This window comes from Girardinichthys multiradiatus, chromosome 13, assembly GCF_021462225.1.
Source record: "Girardinichthys multiradiatus isolate DD_20200921_A chromosome 13, DD_fGirMul_XY1, whole genome shotgun sequence".
NCBI lineage: Eukaryota > Metazoa > Chordata > Actinopteri > Cyprinodontiformes > Goodeidae > Girardinichthys > Girardinichthys multiradiatus.
Window position 1 is genome coordinate 23,047,280 of NC_061806.1, and position 19,590 is coordinate 23,066,869.

General features: G+C 39.0%; 1 protein-coding gene across 3 annotated transcripts in view; it reads left to right on the top strand.

Annotated features, from left to right (window-relative positions):
• The window catches only part of tinagl1 (tubulointerstitial nephritis antigen-like 1), a 36,091-nt gene extending 17,204 nt beyond the window's left edge, over positions 1 to 18,887 (top strand). For all 3 annotated transcript variants that reach the window (XM_047383862.1, XM_047383865.1, XM_047383863.1), the window contains exons 4-12: positions 2,551 to 2,643; positions 2,779 to 2,893; positions 5,741 to 5,867; positions 6,461 to 6,611; positions 6,693 to 6,879; positions 8,394 to 8,439; positions 11,358 to 11,481; positions 15,531 to 15,576; positions 15,793 to 18,887. In XM_047383862.1, coding sequence (XP_047239818.1) covers positions 2,551 to 2,643; positions 2,779 to 2,893; positions 5,741 to 5,867; positions 6,461 to 6,611; positions 6,693 to 6,879; positions 8,394 to 8,439; positions 11,358 to 11,481; positions 15,531 to 15,576; positions 15,793 to 15,960 — 1,057 coding nt within the window. In that variant the 3' untranslated portion in view covers positions 15,961 to 18,887. The remainder of the gene's footprint in view (positions 1 to 2,550; positions 2,644 to 2,778; positions 2,894 to 5,740; positions 5,868 to 6,460; positions 6,612 to 6,692; positions 6,880 to 8,393; positions 8,440 to 11,357; positions 11,482 to 15,530; positions 15,577 to 15,792) is intronic.
• Positions 18,888 to 19,590: the final 703 nt, after the last annotated feature.

Sequence of the window (19,590 nt, forward strand, 5' to 3'; positions counted from 1 at the left end):
GGGGGGAAACTAACACCCCCTTTCCCTACTCCCACTCCCTCCACTTAATTTGCTAAACGTGTGTTCTTTTAGCACTGCAGGACGGAGATCACAGCTTCCTCTTAGGGTTGACAGCTAACTCTCAGCTGGCTCCTTCCAAACTCTCTCCTTAGCAGCAGTCAAGCCACTTAAAACTTAAATCAGTTTCTCCAACATGTAGCTACTGGTATTAACTGGTATTGCCTGTCTGATATGTTTCTGAGATGTTTCCTCTGTGAAAGCACCATAACTGCCCAGAATGATGTGAAACATTGCACTTTCTGATGAAAGTGTCTGAAGAACCAAATATTTGCACTTTGATTTGGCTCCATGTGCATCTGACTAGACAGCAGCCAAAGGCAGTAATGATTTCAAAGCTTAAGCAAATAACAGATACCTAAACACACACCAGTGATGCTGATCAGGGTGGCGAGACAGTTTGCAGCATGTCATCTTGCTTGTTCTGTTTTTAATAGGTATTGTGACCTTAAATGGTAAATATGGCCTCCCAGTCTCATCTCAGTGCTCATATTTTATTTCAAAGTCAAACTTTATCTCCATAACTCTGTCATCAAGCTCATTATTACTGTGCAGATGTGCTGCTTTTTTGAGTCCTGATAGTTTATCTCCTCCAGCACATGGTTCTTTTAAAGGGTGTTTTTTTTCAATAAAAAATATTTACTTGTCAAATATTTCTGCAGTTATGATGTTTCTGAGCACAGAGAAATAAGTGTGTATTTAATATAAAGCCAAACTGATATGAACAGATAGTTAGGATATCTACCTTAATGAAGGTAAATGTACAATAACTGTCGCAATTTTTGGAGTGTTGCCTATTTTATATTCTTTAAACAAAGAGTTTGTCTATATGATCAGAATAAAGAATTAGAGGGGATGTATCTCTCAGACATTGCATTAAGCCCTTATTTATTTACATTGCGAAAAAAGTTTTTTTTTATCTTTGATCTCAAACAGCTTCTAAATTAGGTAGAGACTGTTATAGGTGTGACTTTAGCTATTTAGTATCCAAAATAGCTAAATTCCACAATTCGGCAAAACTCCAACCACTAGATGGTGACAAAATTAACCTTGTTATGTATCGAATATGCATTAACATGCATTGGTGGTACACATATGCCATCTTGGCTCTGTGGTGATATTTAGGGAAATTCACAACAATAGTGTATAAGGGGTTTACACACATCCTGGCTACTACTGATGCAAGGATGACCATTCCCACCTGACATTAATATAGATTCTGAGCAAATTAAACAAAGTTACTTATTTTACATGCAAATATTGCCATGTCACAGATTGGGCTTTTGGCTGAGCAATAATCAGGACATCAACAGATCTACTGATGTTTTTACAACACAATTATTTATACTACTGGCATGTTGGGGTTTAAAGTAATCTTTTGATTCTACTACCGTATTGCTCGTGACTGGAAGAAATGTTTTGTGGCCCAGTTAGAGTCCCAACTTGAAACCGATTAGGTGAAAGCAAGAAGGATTTCCAACCTCAAAGATAAATCATTAACATACCAGTGGAACCATACAAAAACTGGTCAGACATTTAAGGAAGGGTTCCATTGTTTTAATGCCAAAATTTTCCATTGATTATAGGGGAGGGTATAAATAATTTTCTGCATGACATTTTTTAAAATAAATTATATCAAAAGAACAGTTTTTCTTTCAAAGTTGATACTTCTATATATTGTTTTATTATCTTCTGAAAGCTACCTGTTTCATTTCCTATCAGAAATTCTAACCTTAATGAAAAGTTTTTTAAATACCATAAATTCACCAGGGGTGTGAATAATTTTGTGCTTAACTGCACGTTCCATCACGCTGTTTAACCTCAACTTTAGCTCTTAGAAAAAGCTTTCAATCATACACCTTGAAGCATAAAAGAACAAAGGAAAAACTAAAGCCATGTATTTTCCAATGACTTGCTGTGTGAGTCAGCTGTCTGATTCAGTTTTGCACAATCTTCGTGAACAGTCCTGCAGCATTTATTGTGTCCTCACATTAAGAAAAAATGATAAAATAACATGTTTCTGGGCTCAAGTTGTGTAAAGACTTCCATTTTGTTAAGATAATCCAAAATATCTTAATATAAAGTGCTGTGCTCTGTCACTTGTCAAACTACACAAGCATATGCAGGCAGACTCCTCCAGAGTGAGTCATCAGGAAGTAAATTACTTCAAAGCATCACGGTAATAAAAGTCTCTGTGTGTCATCATTAATATCCTGTTGCCTTATCTTGCGGTCTTGTGACTAAAAATGGACAGGGTTTATTCATCTGAATGTTTCCCAAAATCTTTCCATCTTTTACCCAGTTTCTTCCTCTTGCATTCCTCTCTTGATTAATTTCCTATTAGGGAATTCCACTGGGCCTCTGCACTGGTCTCTCATTGGGTCTTTCTATTGAAGTTGATTTTATTGCCTTTAGTATAAATGTGGTTATTGACCCTATGCAGCTGCTGTCAGGCTTTGATAACCCACTACTTTCTGTTTTCCTGTCTTGCAGTACATGTGGGTCCTCTGGACGCTGGGAGTGCGAGCAGAATGCCTGTCTGATTGAACCTGACGTCATCCATGCCGTCAACAGAGGAAACTACGGGTATAAAACAAACACAGAGACAAGCAATCATGTAGTTACACCACTTAATGGCTTTTTTAGTGTTGAGGCTTTTTGAAGACTGATGTTGAAGACATGTTGCAAAGGTTTTTTTTTTCTTATTCTTTCTGTTTTCAGATGGAAAGCTGCCAACTACAGTCAGTTCTTTGGCATGACCTTGGATGAAGGCATCCGCTTCAGACTAGGCACACAGAGACCTTCCAGCACTATTATGAACATGAATGAAATTCAGGTAGATCCAATGTTCATTCCCGTAAATAAGTAGAGGGCTCAGAGGGATCCAACTAAAACTGCCTTGACCATGTCACATTTTGTCATGTTACAGGCACAAATTTCAATATATTTTATTATTATTACATGCAATGGAGCAACACAAAATGTAGTGAATATATGTGAAGAGGAAGGAAGGGATATTTCTTTTGAGAAATCTGAAAAGCGTGTTTTGAATTCGTATTCAGCTTCCTTGAGTAAATCCTATGGTAGGACCACCTTTAGTTGTAATTACACCTGTGAGTCTTTGGGGTACATCTCTATGTCCCTCTTTGCACATTAAGAGATAAAGGTTTTTGCCAAATAATTCAAGCTCTGTCACAATGGAAGGAGAACGTCTGTGAACATTAGTTTTCACATTGTGTCAGAGTCTCGTTTCCATATTTTTTCTGGGCTATTCACACACATGGATGTAATTTGATCTAGCCATAGTGTTCTAATTGTCTGTCTACAGTTGTTTTCTTGCCAGAAGCTGAACTTGTACCCCAGTCTCAAGTCCTTCACAGCCTCTAACAGGTTTTCTTATAACATTGCTATATTGTTTGCTCCATCCATTTCCCATCAACAAACATCCTTGTTCCTGCTGAAGAAACGCATCCCCATAGCATGATGCTGCTACCATCATGCTTGATTGTGAAAATAGTATGTTCAGGGTGTTAGTTTTCTGTCAAATTAATGTCTTGCATGTAGGCCAAAAAACTCATTTTTTCTTCTTTCAACAGAGAACTTTCTTCCACATACTTGTTGTTTACCCTATGGATGTGGCAAACTACAAACAGGATTTCTTATGACTTTCTTTTAGCAATTGCTTTCTTCTGTCCACAGTTTCATTAACGCTTCATTTGTGAATTACACAAACAATAGTTGTCCTGGCAACAGATTCTCTCACCTGAGCTGTGAATCTCTGCAGCTCATCCAGAGTTACCATGGGTTGCTTGGATGCTCTACTTGCGCGGATGTCCATGTCTTGTTAGGTTTAGGTCTAGACCTCTCTGATTTTTTTTACAAAACAAGTTTGAGAACTATGTATCAATTTCCTTCCACTTGCATTACTTTGTGTTGGTCTCTCACATAAAATCAAATAAAACATCTTCAGGTTTATAGCTGCAACATGAAAAACGGGAAAAGGTTAACACTATTGCAACGCATTGTACAAATGCTTTTTAATGTAATAATTCAATACCTTTATTAAATGGTTCTTTATAAACCGCAAATCTTTAAAACAGAGAAAGAAGCCACAGGTTCCATCTGTGTAAGTCACAGAAATATAACTAATCAACACACCTCTGGTTGTGACACATTTTATTTTGTGGACTTATTGAAGTATTTCAAGCATTCTTTAATCTATTTAATCATGCTCATTATTATTCCATCTAGGTTAAAAAGATGCAAAATCCAATTAGAAAATGGAAATGTCATATTGAAAATGAATTCAAAGCATGCAAACATGTTCAGAGAATGCTGCAGGAGGGGTTTAGTGGAGCTGGGTGTCTAGATATAAACAACAGGTCGGAATGTGCCACTCAGTTGGGTCTTTTGCTTCTTTGCAAGCTCCCTTTTATGAATGAGCCCTGATTTCAAAAAAATGTTTACCTAATTATGGGGGTTTGTTGGTATGCAATAGAGGCCCTTCCCTTGTTGGCTCCATCTTTTGTTTACATTCTACCCAGACAGATAACATAAGACCGAAACAAAACATCAAACGTTGAAGATGATGGAGGCAAGATAAAGAACAACTCCCTGTTTAGTTCACACCTTCCATCCATCCCCACCCAAACAGACTCCTTCTTTCGCTGTTGGCATGTCCCTACCTGTGCCACTACCAGCATCACAACCCGTTCAGACATCCCTGACCCAACCCTCAACATTTTACAGTCTGGGACACTGGGATTACATGACTTACATGAGAACCACTAACACAAACACCTGCCAACATATTCTTGCACAATTTGTCTCTTTCGTCTGGATGGCTGCTTTTTGGACTTTGACCCTGCACAACTACAAACCTGAGAACAGCATTCCTTAGTTACGTATAAGGTGGCTGTGTTTGCTCTGAATACCCCATCATTAATCAGTGGAATGTGGTGCAGGTAATCGAAGTCTTTGTGAGACAGAGGGAAGTCAGTTAGAAGTGTCTACTCCGTTATTACAAACCTTTGGCGGACTGGGCGAGCATCCAGTCTCAAGTGCAAAGTGAGAGGGAACAAGTCTGGCATCTGAGTATTATCTGTGACTGAATGTAAGCCTGGAAATGCATTCACATTTACACAGATACCATACAGACCAACAGGTTTAAAGGAAGGATTGGGATCAGAGGTTCTTGTGTGACCCAGATCTAAATGGTCCTAATTATATGCAGAAGCCTCTTACACTGTAGAGTTGATTAGCAGACTTATGTAATCTTGCTGGGATCCAAACTTGTCAGACAGAGCTCTCTGCAAGAATTTTAATTGCTCTTTTTATAGAGGACAATTGTAAGATATGTAACTGTTCTGGCCTCACCAGACTTCTCTGCACATTCCTCATCGGGGAGTAACATAAGCCTGAATGATGATTCATTCATTTTTAGGCTATATATTAACATTAAGAACTATTATTGTTAGGCAGCCTTTTCTGCTTAGACAAACATACTGACCTGAGAACAAGTGTTTGAAAGCTCATAGTCAACAGTGACTAAAGCAATGCACAGTGTATACATTTCCTATTAGAAGAAAAACATACAAAAACATTTTACAAGATTTTATGAAATCACTAATTTACTGATCAACACCAGAATTAGTTAAATTGTGTTTCATTCTGTTTCTTACAGATGAACATGGATCCTCAGAATGATCGTCTACCACCACACTTCAACTCAGTGGAGAAGTGGCCGGGGAAGATTCACGAACCGCTGGATCAGGGCAACTGTGCCGCCTCATGGGCTTTTTCAACTGCAGGTGGGTTCCCTAATCCTAGTATAAATCCAGCTGTTCTTGTTAGAGAACATTAGGGAACAAACACTATCATGAAGACCAAGGAACACAGCAGATGGGTCAGGGAGAACGTTTTGGATAATTTTATTGCAGGGTTAGGTTATAAAACAAAATCCTGAGCCTTGAACATCTCACACGCTCACTGTTTAATCCATCATTAGATAATGAATAGAGAACTGCAAAGCTATTAAATATGGCCATCCACCTCAACTGACAGTCCATGCAAGGGAAGCATTAATCAGACAAGCAGCTAAGGTTCCCATGGTAACTCTGGAGGAGCTGTAGAGATATGCACCTCAGGTGGGATCTCTCCAGCATTCCAGAAAAAAAAAAAAAAAAAGGCTTGAATAAAATTGCATGTCACACTTTATAATTTGCTTTTATTAGAAATAAAATGTAAAACCTTGAGACCTTTTCCTTTCACTTCACAATTATGCACCTTTTTGTTTTGTTTTATCACATAAAGACGTATGAATACTTTTTTAAAGGTATTGAAGGAGAGGAAGAGATACAAGCAAGAACATGCACAATGTTTAGTCTCTGCTTCTTTTTACTAGCTGTGGCATCAGACCGAATCTCCATTCAGTCCATGGGTCATATGACTCCTCAGCTTTCGCCCCAAAATCTTATCTCCTGTGACACTCGCAACCAAGGAGGCTGTGCAGGAGGGCGGGTAGATGGAGCCTGGTGGTACCTCCGGCGCCGTGGGTAAGAACTTTGCATTTCACCCTGAAAATAAACAAACCTTTATGTATATAAAAGGTTGAAATGTTTGTTTTTTCATTAAAGAGTTGTGACAGAGGACTGTTATCCATACCAACCTCCGCAGCAAACCCCAGCAGAGATGGGTCGCTGCATGATGCAGAGCCGTTCAGTAGGGCGGGGCAAGAGGCAAGCGACACAGCGTTGCCCCAACACACAGAACTATCACAATGACATCTACCAGTCCACACCACCCTACAGGCTCTCATCCAACGTAAGAATTGCTCAACCACAGAAATGTCTCATAAACCCCAAACAGATCAACAACTGTTCACAGAGCAACCATCTACCATCATGCATATTCATGTGCATAGCTCCACAAACAAGTTGAGATTAAAAACAAGATTTTGCGCATTTAATTTACCATCATTACTCAGAAAACACAAGAAATGCATCAGTTTACCACATTTGATTACGTAGTAGACACTACCTACCTGATGTATTGCTTGTTTTTTTCATCTTTAGCATACATCACAGTTTGCAGCATTATGTTGAATGTATTATAATAATAATTGTATGTAAATCAGTGGCATATATGATAGAAATGTGTAGCACTATCAAAAAAATATATATAACAATTTATTTATCACAGCATATCATAAAGTAAATAAATTTACAAATAAATAAATTTCATATGAGCAGGTTTACTGAGTAGCTGCTTTCATGTGGACATTTTTTGACTTATGAAGGTCAAAACACATCTGCCTTGCCTGAATGGCCAGTTTTCCTGTCTTTCCCATCTTGAAGAGTGGCATAAGAGAGTTTGGCCCTGTGTGTCATGTCATATTTTACCCAAAAGAAACAAGAAATCATGAATTAAAATTGAATCATTCCTAGACACAATAACTCTCAAATCAGGAATTTCGCTAAAAGGCTTCTTAACATGGTTTTTTCCCCCCTGCTGAATAAATGCACTCAAATTAAAGGACACATTTAAAAAACGTTCAGTGTGAGATTATGCTTGTACGTGAGAGAATTCATTTATTAAATAGCCTTAAACACAACCTTATATTGCTGCTGATAAATGTGCTGGAAACTGTATGTGCTTTATCTGTACCAGCTTTATGGAATTATAATATCATTAATTGTTATGAATTAGATTTATTTAACTTGAAATATATTGATAAATAAATTACTGAGAATACAACACCAGCTTACAGTGCCCACTTTAGAAATCCTTGTATGAAATGATTTTTTATTGTCATATAAAGGCTTTGAGATTTATTGGAAATTAGATTTGTGTTTACTTTTTATGACATTACCCTAATGTTTTGTGTGTCCTGTCCTTAACTGCTGTAAGAACTTTAGCAAATCGAAATATAAATGACTTTACATAGGAGTGAGCGTTAATTATGTCATTAAAGCAGTGCAGTTACACAAAATAATTAATGGGTCATAAAACAATAACAAACCTCTTTGATTTTGACTATAAAAGATTCAATGTTTCGTCTCCACTGACCTGCAGCCAGCATTGGGTTTTATCTGGCAGCATCTGTCAGTGTTAAATGGCGGCTAATGCTTTTGAAAATCATTATAGTCTCTTGTTTCTGCTCCCTGATAGCTGTTGAAGTCAATAAGGAAGGCATTAAGACCAGCAGGCCCTGATAACTCAATTTCTTTTATCTAAGTTTTTACTCCAGAAGCATTTGTTGTTTTCCTCTCTGTTTCTCTGATCAGATCTGCCTGTCTCCTTCTCCAGTAAATTGTTTCTTTTATCTTGTTCTTTAGGAAAAGGAGATTATGAAGGAGATCATGGATAATGGGCCTGTGCAAGGTAAGGCCATTTCCTTACATAAATCTGTGTTATTTTCAATAATTGTCACCACAAATATTTTTTATTAACATTTCCTCCTAGCGTTCTGTAAAAAAGAAAATGTTTCTACAATGCCGTGGCATCCTACATCTTCATCCAGACTATCTGAACCTAGGATGTCATGTTTGACCCTCTTACCCTTGTAATTGTTGTCCACGGTTTCAACTCTGACCTCAGTACCAAGGTCACAAATGATTGGCTTTTGTGCAGATGGGATTGACCCGGCTTTTCTTTACCAGCTGCCTCACTGTCTGTTGCTCATCTAGGCCACTGTCAAGTACTTTTAAATAGAGAAGTCACATGTAGAAGTATATGTGTAATGTGCGTGTGAGTCCTTTCTAATTCTCTGCCGGCCACGTGTAATTTTATTGTTCAGCAGTACAGGCAGGAATGCTTGTTGGCCTCATATCAAATTTCACTTTTCACCATGAAGACACAAAGCTGTAAAGGCATATGTGTGTGCCTTTGTTTCATATTTATCAATTTTGTTTTAGAGTCAATGCAGTCTTCTCAGGCATTAAAAATGCATTCATTACAGTCAGTCATCAGTCAGTCATTTTCTACCGCTTATTCCATAGTGGGTCGCAGGGGAGCTGGGGCCTATCTCCAGCAGTCTATGGGCGAGAGGCAGGGTACACCCTGGACAGGTCGCCAGTCCATCACAGGGCAACACACAAACAACCATGCACACACACTCATTCATACACCTAAGGGCAATTTAGAGTGACCAATTAACCTAACAGGCATGTCTTTGGACTGTGGGAGGAAGCTGGAGTACCCGGTGAGAACCCACGCATTCATTACATTAATTCTTAAAAACATTCAATTTAGTGCCTTGAGCACTAACCAGACCTCTGGAATGTTTTGACATTTTGTCACATTACACATTTTATGTGATACCAATATGAAGTAGTCCAAAAGTGTGAGGTGCAATGAAAGTATGAGTTTAACATTTTAGCTGCAAGTCTGCATGTCTCTATGAGCTTGGATAGAGAATGCCTGTAAATATCAATATCTACACTCACCAGCCACTTTATTAGGTACACGTTGCTAGTACCGGGTTGGACCCCCTTTTGCCTTCAGAACTGCCTCAATCCTTCGTGGCATAGATTCAACAAGGCACTGGAAATATTCCTCGGAGAGTTTGGTCCATATTTACATGACAGCATCACACAGATGCTGCAGATTTGTCAGCTGCACATCCATGACGTGAATCTCCTTTTCCACCACATCCCAAAGGTGCTCTATAGGATTGAGATCTGGTGACTGTGGAGACCATTTGAGTCCAGTGAACTCATTGTCATGTTCAAGAAACCAGTCTGAGATGATTCGTGCTTTATGACATGGCACGTTATCCTGCTGGAAGTAACCATCAGAAGATGGGTACACTGTGGTCATAAAGGGATGGACATGGTCAGCAACAATACTCAGGTAGGCTGTGGCGTTGACATGATGCTCAACTGGTACTAAGGGGCCCACAGTGTGCCAAGAAAATATCCCCCACACCATTACACCACCACCACCAGCCTGAACCGTTGATACAAGGCAGGATGGATCCATGCTTTCATGTTGTTGACGCCTAATTCTGACCCTACCATCTGAATGTCACAGCAGAAATCGAGACTCATCAGACCAGGCAACGTTTTTCCAATCTTCTATTGTCCAATTTTGGTGAGCCTGTGTGAATTGTAGCCTCAGTTTCCTGTTCTTAGCTGACAGGAGTGGCACCCGGTGTGGTCTTCTGCTGCTGTATCCCATCAGCTTCAAGGTTCGACATGTTGTGCGTTCAGAGATGCTCTTCTGCATGCGTTGGTTGTAACGAGTGGTTATTTGAGTTACTGTTGCCTTTCTATCAGCTCGGACCAGTCTGGCCATTCTCCTCTGACCTCTCAACAAGGCATTTGCGCCCACAGAACTGCCGTTCACTGGATATTTTCGGACCATTCTCTGTAAACCCTAATACCTAATAAAGTGGCCGGTGAGTGTATATCCCTGTGGAGATGGTGTGCTTAGGGTGATGTGCTGAGTTAGGTTTCCTCCACACATAGCAGTTGGACAAAAAGAGCAGGATGTGGACAAAAAGTTACATTTTCATCTCATCTGACCAGTTGACCAAAGTACCTTCTTCTACATGTTTGCTTTGTTCCCTACATGGCTGATGGCAAACTGCAAATGGGACCTCTCATTCCCTATTCTTCCATAAAGGCCAGAGTTGTTGAGGTGTTGAGTGCACCAATTAATAATTGTCCTGTTGACAATTATCCTACCTGACCTGTAGATCTCTGCAGCTCCTCCAGAGCTGCTATAGGTCCCTTGGCTACTTCTGTTTTTGTTTTATAACCAAACTTAACTGTAAACGTCTCCACAACTTTCTTTCTGAGAGTAAATGGGGCTAAATAGAAATGCACACCACGCTCCTCAGATTTTATTTAGAAAAAAACAAAACCATGCACACTTCTTTCCACTTCATAATTATGCAGTTTGTGTTGGTCTATCCCTCAGAATCCTAATACAATACATGAAGGTTTGTGGCAAAATGTGAATAGCTCAAGGTGTATAAATACTTTTACAAGGCATGATATACCGTACTTACTGTACTTGAATAGAGAAGCATCTCTAGGGTCAGGTGTTCAGCTCATAGTGATGAATGCACACACACACACACACACATGCACCCCTTCCCCCCACAAACACAAAACAAACAAAGATTAGAGCCTTCTCTGATGCATGAGTGTGTTTGAATTGGGGGCCCAATTGGTTTTAGATAAATCCAGATATACAAGGTTTTATCCCTCCAATATAATAGATTCTAGAAAGTATGTGTCTGTGTGTTTGTTTGAATCTGCCATCTAATTCTTCCTGTTTGTGTGTTCTTACAGCTATTATGGATGTCCACGAAGACTTCTTTGTCTACAAGAGTGGGATCTACAAACACACTGACGTCAGCTTTGCCAAACAGCCACAGTACCGCAAACATGGCACACACTCAGTCAGGATCCTTGGGTGAGTTTCTGCCATACAGTAACCATTAACAACAGATCATTTTTGGCTTCTTTTGTCTAATTAGGTTGACCATGAACAAACAGGATATTAGGAGTGGGTTTTGATATCAACTGTGATGATTCTTGGCTTATCAGCAGAAAAACATTACAGAAACTTACATCAAACAATCTGATTACAGCCTGGAGATGAACATTTTTTAATAGATAATGAGTCTGTTTTCCCTCATTTCATACATGCTCTATCAGCAGAAAGACATATTTATGAATCGATTTATTAGTCTTCAATTGAGTAGCTGCCTGTATTGAGTTCAGTTCAAATCTCCATTTGCACATGTGCTTGCCCAATGCCAAAAATGTTCTTGTGAGTAAAATTTCCACCCAAACTCCAGCTGTTAGAGATACACCTCTGGCTCTACTCCTCGATTTGCTCTTCACAGCGTTCCCCTCTCCTCCATCCTATAACTGTGTTGACCACAAATATACAGGCAGGTAGACGACTAACGCACCTGGAACTGCCCACTCCAACCCGTTTTCTCTCGTTATTCCTCCATCTTTTCTGCTTCCACATCTCTTCACGTTCTATTGTGCCTCCATAGTCTCTCCATACGCAGACAGTCCTGTTTCCACTTATTTTCTCCCCCTCAAATCCAGACTAAAAAACACCCGTTATCATTTAGACAACTATCCCCGCCAGACAGACAGGTACTTGTTTCGTGCTGCAGCACGTTTTGTCTGGAGGACAATAAAAGGCAAGGGAAGGTTTTGACCTGTGAAATATCATCAACAAGCCTTTTACTCATACACATTTGACAAGAATCTTCTCTGGAGTTCTTCTAGCTGGTTTTGACATGTATCTGTCATTAGAGTGATAAAATCTCTAGAATGTGATGAAAAAGTCAGAAACATTAACAACTGGCTTGCAAAGTGCCTACCACAGGGGTTGAAGAATGTAGGTTTGGAAACATTTGTCTATCACTATGTGACCCGATCCGGCAGGGACAACTGCAAAAATCTCCAGACAGGCTAATTAAGCCTGATGATTGAGGCAGTGTCTTTTGTTTTTACCTGTTTGGTTAGACTTTGCACTTATTCATCAAGACCGCACCCTATGAGGTGTAAGAAACAACCCCAGTTGGTTTGCCAACAACTGTTAACCATTTGTACTGTTTGTACTTTTGCTGTTTTTGTCATTTTGTATCTATTGTGGGGGTATGAAAAGGACCCATTTAAACATGCATCTTCCTATAAACAATATCTACCAACAGGAAGTTGCTGAGTCGATTTTGCTTCTTTCAGGGATCACAATGTCTCGTATTTAACAAGAGTCGCGAAGCCCAGTTTGCTTTATTAGTGATTTAACACAAGGAAAAAACAGTTGTCATGTCCAGTATAGGTCTTTGTGAGGTGGCCCTTGGAGCGCTGACTTCAGAAATTTGTGAATCAAATTTTGCATAACTAGATGCAACATTTTATTTACTTCTCTATATAGTTTCTTTTGCTTGTTGAATGCTGCTACTGACATTTTTGTTCCTCAAAACTGTTTTAGTTGGGTGGATGTATAAGTGACACAGGTTTATACACAGATGAGATGTTGGGCTGGGCTGCTGGGGGCCTTGTGTTTTGCAGCCCAAATCATGTAGCCTTGCATTCCTTTAAGCTGGGGCCTGGGAAGGTTTATGAAAAAAGCATTGAGGTCCAGTGTGGTGGACAGAGCATTGTCTGGGATACTGATCCTTACCGCACTGGACAGAGAGGGGGATCAACTGGCCAGAAGAGGTACGCAGAGAGGGATGAGGGGAGCACAGGCACAGTGGTATGTCCATCATTGTCCATGAGTGAGTAACGGAGCTTGTGTTTGGGCGTCTGATAAGTGATAAGTAGTAGTCTGATTCTGTCTGGCTCTGTCTGTATCAGTAAAAATGCTGGAAGGCATGCACATGGGATCTCTCCCAAACAAACACATGAGTATAGGTGTGTTTGTTCCTCATTCACAAACTCTTTTAGACTCTTCTTGTTGCATGTTGTTGACCCCATGGAAAAGGGGCACCCAAAGATGCCCCTTTTCCATGGGGTCTACTTTGGGTGGCTCCCCTCCACTCAGCCCGTTCCATTATTGGTTTTCCGGCCCGGTATTGGCTTCCTTGGTCTCTGGTCATCAGCAGGTCCAGGGCTGAGCAGTGCCAAATGTGATATCAACACACTGCTGTCCAGTGATTGACCATGAGCGTGATCCGTTGTATATCAGCGGCATTAGGAACCCAATGACAAGTCACACATTTTATCGCACACTGCCGCAGTGCCGGGAAAACCTAAAAAGAATGGATGGAGCAGGTCAAACCAAAAGCCGTGTTGGTGGTTTGAAGTTACTATTTGAGGACAGTGAGTGTTTTTTTTTTCTTTGCAGGTTTGTACTTGAAACTTATCTTATGTTTGGTAGGCTCACACGACCCATAAAACAGTAACGGTTAATAGCAGCACAGCCCACAATGCTGACGGCCAAAACTCTAGCCGTCAGTGAGTCAATGGAAGCACAACAACTTTTGTGCTGAGTAGAGCTAGAATGAGCAGGGTGGAGCCATGCTGTGCTGGAACCGTGAATAGAAAAGAGGTAATTGTTGGCAGAGATTCCAACCTTCTGCTCTGTTTCCCAACGTTCCCTTCTTTTATAAAAAGATAACAAGGGATTGGGCACCGGGTGTCTCTTGGGAAATGAGAGGCCTGGAGTGCAAAAACAGGATGGGAATTGGCTTTGGGAGATTGTTTTGATGATGCTAAGCAGATACTGCTGGGGCTGACAGCCAGGCTTGGGACCATAGTGGGAATTTGTGGGCCGATGCCAAGGTTTCCTGAAAACAAATCTGTTGGCAAGCACGAAAAGTAAAGATAAGGTTTGCTTGCTGTGCTTGTATATTTTTAAATGTTTTGTTCTATGTTGGTGTTGGTGGACCGAGGTGGCGTTCATTTCCTCATAACCTATCCCCTGTTTCCATATCTTGAGGGTGTAAACGCGAATCAAAAAGGGGAATTCCATTTTCTTTGGATGGAATAGCATATGGGTGTGAAAAGGCTGCGATATAAATAACTGGTTTTTAAGATGTTGACAAGATCAAAGCACTTGACTGCAGTTCATATATACTTTTCTCTGACAGTCATATCTTGTAGAAATGTTTGCAATGGATATGTTTGAGACCTGTCACAGCATATACAACTTGGACTTTTCAACGTTAATATATTTTTTATTGTGATTTTATATGAATCAAAAACTTGAAGTATAGCATTATTGTAAAGTAGTAGGAAAATGATACATTCTTTTTACATTTTATTCAAAATCTGTCATGCATTGCATTGCATTGCTGAAGAAAAGCATCTGCACATCAAAATGCTGCCACCACCCTGTTTCAGAGGGGTAGGGGTTGTACAGATTGATGTTTAGTATTAGATTTCTTTTTTTGTTTTTACCACACATAGCGTTTTGAATGTTGCAAGTTTAATCTTGGCCTCAGATCACCTTGTTCCACATGTACCAGAGTGGCCTTCTTGGCTGCTTTAATAATTATTGCTGTCCTTGGCGACTGGTCAGTTTAGGTGGTTGTCAAACACCTTGGTAGGTTTGTAGTTTATGTCAGACTTTTGGATGATGGAGAAAATAGAGCTCTTTGAGATGTTTAAAGCTCAAAATGTTGCTTTAAAACCCAACTCTGCTTTAAACATCTCTTCAACATCTTCTGTGTTCTTTGGTCTTCATTGTGCTTTTTGTTCAATAATGTTCTTTAACAAACATTTGAGGCCTTCACAGAACAGCGATTCTTTTTCTCAGATTTAATTACACACAGGTGGAATCTATTTACTATTTAAGTGGCTTCTGAAAGCAATTCATTATACCAGGTTTTATTTAGGGGTATCATAGTAAAGGGGCTTGAATTTATATATATATACCACAGATTTCAGATTTTTATATGAAAACCATACATCATTTTCATATGCTCTACTTTGTGTTGGTCTATCCGGATTTTTGTCTGTTTCTCATTTCTTATTTTGCTTTGTGCACAGGTGGGGAGAGGACAGGGACTATAATGGGACACCACAGAAATTTTGGGTATGATTTTTTTTTCCAAACACACAGAGTCACTGATTTTCATGTTCCTGAAGTTCATAATAAAGAAAAGTCTTGAATTTTCTCTTCATTGTCACAATAACACTGCTTTCTAATGCAAACAAATTAAAACTATATTTTATACAGACATGTTTTTAAGGGCGATTATTACAAATCAAACTGTTCATTGATTTGCTGAGTGTTGTATTTTATTTCCAGATTGCTGCCAACTCCTGGGGTAAGAACTGGGGGGAGGACGGATACTTCCGCATCGCTCGGGGAGACAACGAGTGTGAGATCGAAACGTTTGTGATCGGCGTTTGGGGCAGAATCACCATGGAGGACATGCACAATCATCACCATCACCATCGCCGCAGACACATTTGAAAGACCCGGATGTTGAAACCCACCACTTTTACCTTTGTTTTTTTTTGCTCCACAGCAGAGAACATCACAATGTCCCTTTAACCAACACGCTGTCTGGGACGGCCACAAAATCAGCCAAAAATCTTACTTTACAATGGGGAATCTATGCAAACACTGTTAATTCCCTTTTTCGTTGGAAAAACCTTCCTAACTTTCTCTGTAACTCAAACTCAGGTTTATGGCACCAAAAAACAAAGAAACAAACAAAAAAAACATTCAAAGCTTCTTCATTTTTCCTTGCAGTCTTCTTCTACCTTCTGATCCAAAGACCACAGATCCAGAATCCTCAAGGCATCTGACAGACCAAGCTCATTTCAGAGATGATGACTGATGAAAAAGTTCAATGTGTTCCTTTTACTCTTTAGTCTTCTCTAGCTTTGTATCTATAATCCAGAAAAACCGGACACTGCAAGCAGAGCTGGGAAAATTAGGAATCTGAGAAGCAGATTACCAGACATCAGTCCCTCTGTGGAAGACACGCCCTGCTAAACGCTGCAACCTGATAATATATCATAGATGACCCAATGATACTAACCTGTCAGCTACACAAAAGGAAAGGTTTAACCGTTCTACACAGATTTAACAGAAATCCACACAAGAGTTTAAATATCTCATATTCTGAAATTATTTCTCTTTTGAGCATGTCTATGAAAGAAGAATCAACTAAGATGTGACCATGTTACTGAAACACCTGATTGTTTTGGTTTCAATCTAAGCCTAAATGCAGCAATTAATTTACAAATTTTACAGTTTGAAATGCCTTATGGAGACAGAATTAACCTCTGCAAAAACATGTGTCTTAATTTACTCCGTTGTGTGTTCACTGTTACATGTTCAATATACAATTTTATGTCGCAGTCATACATTAAAATTATATTTTATATATGTGTTTTAACGCAAACTGTGTATAAAAATCCTCATAACATTTAACTTTCTTTTCGGCAGAACTGTTGTGGTTTTAATACAACGGTTTGGACCAAATGGTAAAACTGCTGCTCCCTGTATGCCACAGTATTTGTCTTTATATGTTTTATTTGTTTTACATTACAATGCAAGTATTCACACTAGAACCTTTTCACATTTTTTAAGTTTACTTTAATGTATTTTATTAAGATTTTTTATATGAAAATCCAACACTCACGAGAGCATAATTGTGAAGTAGAAGATAAAGGATATCTGGTTTTCATGCTTGAGTCAGTTCTCGCCTTAAATTCTTAATTGTAATTTAGGACTGGACTTTGACTAGACTATTCTAACACATTATTTAGTTTTTATCTAAACCATTCCATTGTAGTACTGGCTGTTAGTTTAGGACAGCCTTGCTGGAAGGACCTTTAAAAGCTTTGCTTCCAGGATTGCCCTGTATTCAGCTCCATCCAGCTTCTTTGTTCCTGCTGAAGCAAAGCATCCCTACAGCGTGATGCTGTCACCATCATGTTTTACAGTGGTGCGTGTATTATTTTGCATGTTTACAAAAAAGTGAAATTTTGGTCTCCTCTCTTTCCACATGTGTGTTGTGCTCCCTGGCTTGTAGCAAACAGGTACTGTTATGGTTTTCGTTGAATTGCTTTGATGTTTCCTCTCTTCCATGGCCAGACTACAGTTCTGGTAAACCCTCTGCTAACTCTGCTTTCAATATGTCCACAACTTTCTCCTTGACCTGTCTGCTGTGTTCTTGGTCTTCATGATGTTGTTTGTTCATTAATGTTCTTTAGGAAATCTCCGAGGTCTTCACAGAACCGCTGGACAATACTGAGAATAACTTACACACAGGTGGACTCTCTTTATTTAGATGACTTCTAGTAAGGGGGACAGAACACAAATGCTTGAATATTTTTCATCAGATTTTTATTTGTGTTAAACTTTAAAAACCTTATATAGTTTGTCTTTCACTTCACAATTATATTCCACTGTGAGTTGATCTGTCACCTAAAATCCCAGCAGAACAGAGTGAAGTTTGTGGTTGTAACCAACTGTAAAATATTTTAAGGGATTTAAATATTTCACTGTATGTAAAACCACTTCAATAACAAATAGATTAAAGTCTCACCTGACTTCCTTTTCAAAATATCCTTTAAATGTTCCTTTATCTGTATTCACCTGACTTGAAAAGAAAAACTCAGTTTGTTATTACTTTGTATCTTAGATTACATCCTGGCCCTGCTTCAGCTTTGACTTCAAAAGGAATTTCTCTCTCATCGTGTCTTGTGATCTTTAAGGTCTTTCTGTCTTTGCTTCAGGCATGAATAGACAGAAAGATGCAAAAGCACAGAGGAATGTCTGGATGGACAAGCAATGTGCAATGCGGTGCATTGCAAGCTTCAGTTTTATCCCTTGACAAATTGCTTTATGCTCACTACAATACAAAAACAATGTTGTTTAAAAAAATGCGTATGCATGTGTGGAAGCAGGAAAAGCCAAAGACGAGAAGTAGATGATTTGACCGAAACTAGAGGAATCAAACAATCCAAGAAAGTTATTTTCTAAAACAATCATAATTTATTATCAATATTGACAAAAATTTATTAGAGGGCACTGGGCATGAAAAACAAAGCGTAAAAGGAAAAAAAAAAGTCTCCACACTGTTTCTTGTGCTTGTATTATTGCATATTCTCCTTTTCTTTTCCTGAAGGGTTTCCATAGCTGCATCTCATTAAGAGCAAAATCTTCCCAGTACTGTCAACAGAAGGCTACCAGAAGCTTGCACATTTAGACTGAGATAATCCCTATCTGTCTTGTTTATTTGTGGGCTTTATTTATTCCAAGACGTGTAAATTAGATTATTTTACTTGTGCAGTGATTAAATGAAATCTGTCCTTTGTTCTGTGTTCACTCAAAGCAATACCATATTACTGTTGACCTCCTTAATAAATTCTTTCCAATACCCACTTGCATCTGACTTCGCGAAATATTTGAGATCAACAATTTTTTTTTCTATATAAAGTGATAATCTAGTGGAAAATGTCTCTGCATGGATGTCTTTGCTGTCAGTAGTAACGGGGGTGGGGTGGGGACCTGGTCAGTGCTGCCTGATCAGGATGGCCGCGTGGGATGAGGACAGTTTTTATACGTCCTGCTGTGTCAGCGTCCCATTCCATCACCAAAAGCAACAACTCCAATTGGAAGTCAGTGAAGGGCAAGGAAAAACATGTGAAAGACTGGGAGCACATCAGCTTTTAAATACGTTGCATTATGTGTAACAAGAAGAAGAGCAAACAGATGTAAAACCATGAAGGGAATGAATAATATCAAGTGAAACCAGGGATGTTGGACAATTTTGTAAAATGCACAAAAATATCAATATTAGCGTTTTTCCATTAAAGAAATTGTGAATGAAATATTTCAGCTTTAATGATAAGAAACATAAATAGTTGTTTGTTAATCTGAGTGGACAGATTAACCATGAAGTATGAATCAGTTCTCATTCATACTATGTATTTTTGAAAGTGACTTAGAATAAAACTATATGACTTTAAAAAGATTTTCATTTTAATGGATTTAATTGACAACACAAAGACAAACCAGCTGCATATCTAGTGATTGTTTTCTGTTTGAAAATAGATATTCTATAAGTCAGAGAGCAAAACAGAC